This window comes from Oncorhynchus clarkii, chromosome 16 (genome assembly GCF_045791955.1).
Source record: "Oncorhynchus clarkii lewisi isolate Uvic-CL-2024 chromosome 16, UVic_Ocla_1.0, whole genome shotgun sequence".
Classification (NCBI taxonomy): domain Eukaryota; kingdom Metazoa; phylum Chordata; class Actinopteri; order Salmoniformes; family Salmonidae; genus Oncorhynchus; species Oncorhynchus clarkii.
The window spans coordinates 69,696,452-69,703,164 of NC_092162.1; the positions used below are offsets into that span (position 1 = coordinate 69,696,452).

Below are 6,713 nucleotides of genomic sequence, written 5' to 3' on the forward strand. Positions count from 1 at the left end.
TTTAGAGTGTTTTCTATCCAATAATAATTATATGCATATATTAGCAATTTTTGACAGATTTTTTTTTCAGTTTACTATGGGCACGCAATTCCTCCAAAGGGGGCATTATTCTGCCTAGCCTTAAGAGGATTTATTAACACCTTTTGGGTTACTGCATGATTCCATATGTGTTAGTTCATAGTTTATGTCTTCACTATTATTCTGCAATGTAGAAAAAAGTCCAAATAAAGAAAAACCCTTGAATGAGTAGGTGTTCTAAAACTTTTGACCGGTAGTGTGTGTTATCATGTCATGGAACACAAAGGCACCGTATTGTAGGAATCACCCACCTGTTGTTATACCCTCTACTGAGACAGAAAGAAAGAGCTGAGTCAGCTGGGTTCAATAAGAATCACTCAAAGATGATCATAGAAACAGAAAAGGCACACAAAGAATTAGTTAATTCTATCACTGTACTTATTATCTCTCCTTTGTGGATACCCTTGCTGAAGTGTAAGTAACACCAGTGTAGATGCCGTTGGATGGGAAGACCAGCTGACTGCCATTCATGCAGGTGACTTTCACTTTGGCCTCGTAGTCGAGGTCGATATTTGCTCTCCCCACTGTGATCTCAACATCCATGGTCTTCCCTGGAGGGATCTTCACGTTGATGGTATCTGATTCTGTTATGGTCTCTGTCTTCTGCAGGCTGGTGGATTGCTCCACTCCCACGGTCAAGCTGAACCCTGATGTCACCTCGACCAGATCCGGGATCCCTGCTTTGACCGACACACTCAAGGTGGATTCTATCTTGTTGCTGACAGACCAGGAGGAAGTCTTGGTCATTGTCTTGCTGTATGTAATGGACTCTTCTTGAACCAATGAAGAGGAAGAGGCACCATCCTCGGCGAGGTTCGTGACAGTACCCCCCCCTGACGCGCGGCTCCCGCAGCGCGCCGACCCCAGCCTCGAGGACGACCCGGAGGACGAGGCGCAGGGCGATCCGGGTGGAGGCGATGGAAATCCCTCAAGAGGGAAGGATCTAAAATGTCCCTCCCCGGTACCCAGCACCTCTCCTCCGGACCGTACCCCTCCCAGTCCACGAGGTACTGCAGGCCCCTCACCCGGCGTCTCGAGTCCAGAATAGCTCGTACTGTGTACGCCGGGGACCCCTCGATATCCAGAGGGGGTGGAGGGACCTCCGGTACCTCACCGTCTTGTAGGGGACCAGCTACCACCGGCCTGAGGAGAGACACATGAAACGAGGGGTTAATACGATAATAAGAGGGAAGTTGCAATCTATAACACACCTCGTTTATCCTCCTCAGGACTTTAAATGGCCCCACACACTGCGGCCCCAGCTTCCGGCAGGGCAGGCGGAGGGACAGGTTTCGGGTCGAGAGCCAGACCCTGTCCCCTGGTGCGAACACCGGGGCCTCACTGCGGTGGCGGTCAGCGTCTCTCTTCTGCCGTTCACTGGCCTGCCTGAGAGAATCCTGGACTGCCCGCCAGGACTCTCTAGAGCGCTGTACCCACTCCTCCACCGCAGGAGCCTCGGTCTGACTCTGATGCCACGGAGCCAGGACCGGCTGGTAGCCCAGTACACATTTGAATGGCGACATATTCGTGGACGAATGCCGAAGAGAATTCTGGGCTAACTCTGCCCACGGGACGTACCTCGCCCATTCTCCTGGCCGGTCCTGGCAATACGACCTCAGAAACCTGCCCACTTCCTGGTTTACTCTCTCCACCTGCCCATTACTTTCGGGGTGATAACCAGAGGTAAGGCTGACCGAGATCCCCAGACGCTCCATAAACGCCTTCCAAACCCGAGATGTGAACTGAGGACCCCGATCGGAGACGATATCCTCTGGGACCCCAGAGTGCTGGAAGACGTGGGTAAAAAGAGCCTCTGCAGTCTGTAGGGCCGTAGGGAGACCAGGCAATGGGAGGAGACGGCAGGACTTAGAGAACCGATCCACAACGACCAGAACGGTAGTGTTCCCCTGAGATGGGGGAAGATCAGTAAGGAAATCTACCGAGAGATGGGACCATGGCCGTTGTGGAACCGGGAGGGGCTGTAACTTCCCTCTAGGAAGGTGCCTAGGAGCCTTACTCTGGGCGCATACCGAACAGGAAGAGACATAGCGCCTCACATCCCTAGCTAAGGTGGGCCACCAGTATTTCCCTCTAAGACCCCGCACTGTCCTATCGATCCCTGGATGACCCGCAGACGGTAGTGTGTGAGCCCACCGAATCAACTTATCACGGACACCAAGCGGTACGTACCTTCTACCAGTTGGACACTGTACAGGCGCAGGTTCAACCCTCAACGCACGCTCGATGTCCGCGTCCACCTCCCATACCACTGGGGCCACCAGCCGAGAAGCTGGAAGGATGGGAGTGGGTTCGATAGACCGGTCCTCGGTGTCATAGAGACGGGACAGCGCGTCGGCCTTAGTGTTGAGGGAACCTGGTCTGTAAGAGATCGTAAATCTAAAACGTGTAAAGAACATGGCCCACCTAGCCTGGCGCGGATTCAGTCTCCTCGCTGCTCGAATATACTCCAGATTACGGTGATCAGTCCAGATGAGAAAAGGGTGTTTAGCCCCCTCTAGCCAGTGTCTCCACACCTTCAGGGCCTTTACCATAGCTAGTAACTCCCGGTCCCCCACATCATAGTTCCGCTCCGCCGGACCCAGCCTCTTAGAAAAGAAAGCGCAGGGACGGAGTTTCGGTGGCGTGCCCGAGCGCTGAGACAGCACGGCTCCAACCCCAGCCTCGGACGCATCCACCTCCACTATGAATGCTAACGAAGGGTCCGGATGCGCCAACACGGGAGCCCCAGTGAACAGTGCCTTCAACTGGTTGAAGGCTCCATCAGCCTCTGCTGACCACCGCAAACGCACCGGCCCCCCCTTCAGCAGTGAGGTAATGGGCGCCGCTACTTGGCCAAAACCCCGGATAAACCTCCGGTAGTAATTGGCAAACCCTAAAAACCGCTGCACCTCCTTTACCGTGGTCGGAGTCGGCCAATTACGCACAGCGTTAACGCGGTCACACTCCATCATCATCCCCGAGCTGGAAATGCGATAACCCAAGAAGGAAACGGCTGGTTTGGAGAACACACATTTCTCAGCCTTGACGTATAGGTCATGCTCCAGCAGTCGCCCAAGAACCTTGCGCACCAGGGAAACATGCGCGGCGCGTGTGGCAGAATAAATCAAGATGTCATCAATATAGACTACCACACCCTGCCCATGCAAGTCCCTGAGAATCTCATCTACAAAGGATTGAAAGACGGCTGGAGCATTTTTCAACCCATACGGCATGACGCGGTACTCATAGTGGCCTGATGTGGTACTAAACGCTGTTTTCCACTCGTCTCCTCCCCGAATACGCACCAGATTATGTGTGCTCCTGAGGTCCAGTTTTGTGAAGAAACGCGCTCCGTGGAATGATTCCACCGCCGTAGCGATGAGAGGTAGCGGATAACTAAAACCCACTGTGATCGAATTGAGACCTCGATAATCAATGCACGGACGCAGACCTCCCTCCTTTTTCCTCACAAAAAAAAAACTCGAGGAGACGGGTGACATGGAGGGCCGAATGTACCCCTGTCTCAGAGCTTCCGTGACATATGTTTCCATAGCCAGCGTCTCCTCCTGTGACAGTGGGTACACATGACTCCGGGGAAGTGCAGCATTCTCCAGGAGGTTTATCACGCAATCCCACCGTCGATGGGGTGGTAATTTGGTCGCCTTCTTCTTACTAAAAGCGATAGCCAAATCGGCATATTCTGGGGGAATGCGCATGGTGGAAACCTGGTCTGGACTCTCCACCGTCGTGGCACCGATGGAAACTCCTATACACCTCTCTGAACACTCGTCTGACCACCCCTTAAGAGCCCCCTGTTTCCAGGAAATAAGGGGATTGTGAATAGCCAGCCAGGGAACCCCCAACACCACCGGAAACCCAGGTGAATCAATAAGGTAGAAACTGATCTTCTCCCTATGATTCCCCTGCGTTACCATGTCCAGCGGAATCGTTGCCTCCCTGACCAGCCCTGACCCTAGCGGTCGGCTATCTAAGGAGTGCACAGGGACAGGTGGATCAATCTGCACTAACGGAATACCCAATTTACGGGCGAGTCCACGATCCATAAAACTCACAGCTGCGCCTGAATCAACTAGCGCCTTATGCTGCAGAGAGGGGAAAAATGCAGGGAAAAAAATTAACAAAAACATGTGACCAACAGGGAGCTCTGGATGAGTTTGGTGCTTACTCACCTGGGGTGGCCGAGGAGCGCTCTGCCGACCATCTCGACTCCCAGAGGGACTCCTCCAACACCGGTCCGAAGTGTGTCCTCTCCGTCCACAATAGGAGCAGGAGGAGCCCCCTCTGATCCCCCTAGATGCAGCTCCTCCCAACTCCATCGGAGTGGGAGTGGGAGAGCTGGACGGTGGAATTAACAGGACCCCTTCTGAACGCCCGCGGGCAGCTAGCAGGTTGTCCAATCGAATAGACATGTCTATTAGTTCATCCAGGGAGAGAGTTGTGTCCCTGCAAGCCAGCTCCCGGCGGACGTCCTCCCGGAGACTACACCGGTAATGGTCCATCAGGGCCCTGTCATTCCACCCAGCACCAGCAGCTAGGGTCCTAAACTCCAACGCGAAGTCCTGCGCGCTCCTCGTCTCCTGTCTGAGGTGGAACAGTCGCTCACCCGCCGCTTTACCCTCTGGTGGATGATCGAACACTGCTCGGAAACGGCGGGTGAACTCCAGGTAGTTGTCCTGAGCCGAGTCTGGACTGTTCCAGACTGCGTTAGCCCAGTCCAGGGCCCTGCCCGTTAAACAGGAGATGAGGAGGCTCACACTCTCCTCACCCGAGGGAGCCGGACGCACGGTAGCCAGGTAGAGCTCCAGCTGGAGCAAAAATCCCTGGCACCCAGCAGCCGCTCCATCGTACTCCCTGGGGGGGGAGAGACGTAGTGCGCCGGACCCAGAGGACGACGTAGGTGGAGTAGGTGGTGTCGGCAGTGGGGGAGCTGGGGTAGACGTCGGGAGACCACTCCTCTCCCATCGTTCCATCCTCTCCATCATCTGGTCCATCGCGGTACCAATCCGATGGAGGACAGCTGTGTGGTGATGAACGCGATCCTCCATAGTGGGGAGAGGAGTGGTCGCTGCTCCTGCTGACTCCATTTCATGGTGCGGGCTTCTGTTACGATCTACTAGGTGTGGTGGGTGGAATCAGGCGCAGAGAGCAGAGTTCAGTCGTTTCTTCAGATTTATTCTCCAGCGCAACTAAAACAGTCACGCCAACACACAGGGCGTAAATAAGTTGCCAGTCCAAAACAACAACAGGACTAAACAGTCCGGAGAATAAATACAAGAACAAATCACACCATCAAAACCCAGAGTAACAAAAACAAGCCCGCACAAATACCCAGCGGGCCTAGTGCCCCTAAATACCCTACAAACAAACCCTAATACAAAACAGGTGTACCCAATTAACCAATAACCCAAAACAAACGGAAAGGGAATCGATGGCAGCTAATAGGCCGGTGACGACGACCGCCGAGCACCGCCCGAACAGGAAGAGGCACCATCCTCGGCGAGGTTCGTGACACAAAGATACAAATTGTTCAGACAAGACAAAGAAAATGTAAGAGCTAATCATGAGTTAGGAACTTATCCATTGATTTTTAGAAAGCCAACAATAATAACTAATGTGTCTGTATGTATGTCTGACTGTCCTAGAAATGAGATGCTTGATGAATGTCGACCCCCATATTGAATTACATGTTTTAAAGTGGACAGCCCCCCTAATGTAAGAGCATCGGTAGAGTTGTCCTGAGCCGTCTACACACACCTGGGGTTTGAAGAGGGACAGGGTGGGATACTTCATGTCAGTCAGCACGGACGACTTGATGGTGTTGATGAAGAGGAAGCCCATGCAGTCGATGTCTGAGCCATACCCTCCCTGCAGCCCCAGGCAGATTCCAGACCCCACATCTATGGTGTACTCAGTCTTCAGTCCCCAGCTGGTCATTTTTTCAAAGAACTCCCGGTTCTCACTCGTCGTGAACTTGATGGCACCCAGACGTGTGCCGGCGCCGTTACCCCACAGAGACAGCTTGGTGATGCGCTCGCCGAGGTTGAACTCAAACTCATTGAAAGTGTTTGCATCTCCAAAAGTCGCTACATTCCCGTCGGTCAGCTCCGCCCGCACAGCTTTCACCTGCGAGCCTCCCACCGCCACTCCGATCTTCTTGAGGGTGGCACCGTTGTTCATGCCGTGGAATTCAAATGGACTGCCTCCTTGACCACCTATTAGTTTCAGTGTGGTTGCCATGTTGAGGGTGTGTGCGTGCGTCAAGTAACCTAAAAAATACAAATTTGTACACATAACTCTAAGCTCCAACTCAAAGGACATCTGATTCAGACATTCAAAGCACCAAAAGGAAATTAAAGAACAAGATATAAGGATCAAATGATGGTTATAATGACTCATGGTTGGAATTAGAGGTCGAGCAAAGCATCAGTCTAGGGCAGGGCTCTCCAACCTTGTTCCTGGAGAGCTACCCTCCTGTAGGTTCACTACAACCCCAGTGGTAACTAATCTGATTCAGCTTGTCAAACAGTTAATTATTAGAATCATGTGGACTAGATTGGGATTGGAATTAAAAAATACAGGACGGTAGCTCTGGTCTAGGGTGAGTAAATTGCTTT

At 52.8% G+C, this 6,713-nt stretch overlaps 1 protein-coding gene across 1 annotated transcript; it reads right to left on the reverse strand.

Annotated features, from left to right (window-relative positions):
* Positions 1-284: 284 nt before the first annotated feature.
* Positions 285-6,361, reverse strand: LOC139367776 (aerolysin-like protein). The gene is made up of 3 exons (XM_071106107.1): positions 5,850-6,361; positions 2,599-2,621; positions 285-882 (listed from the first exon to the last, which is right to left on the reverse strand). The coding sequence occupies exons 1-3, from the start codon at positions 6,334-6,336 to the stop codon at positions 460-462; spliced, it is 933 nt and encodes a 310-aa protein (XP_070962208.1). The 5' UTR covers positions 6,337-6,361; the 3' UTR covers positions 285-459.
* Between the last annotated feature and the right edge of the window lie 352 nt (positions 6,362-6,713).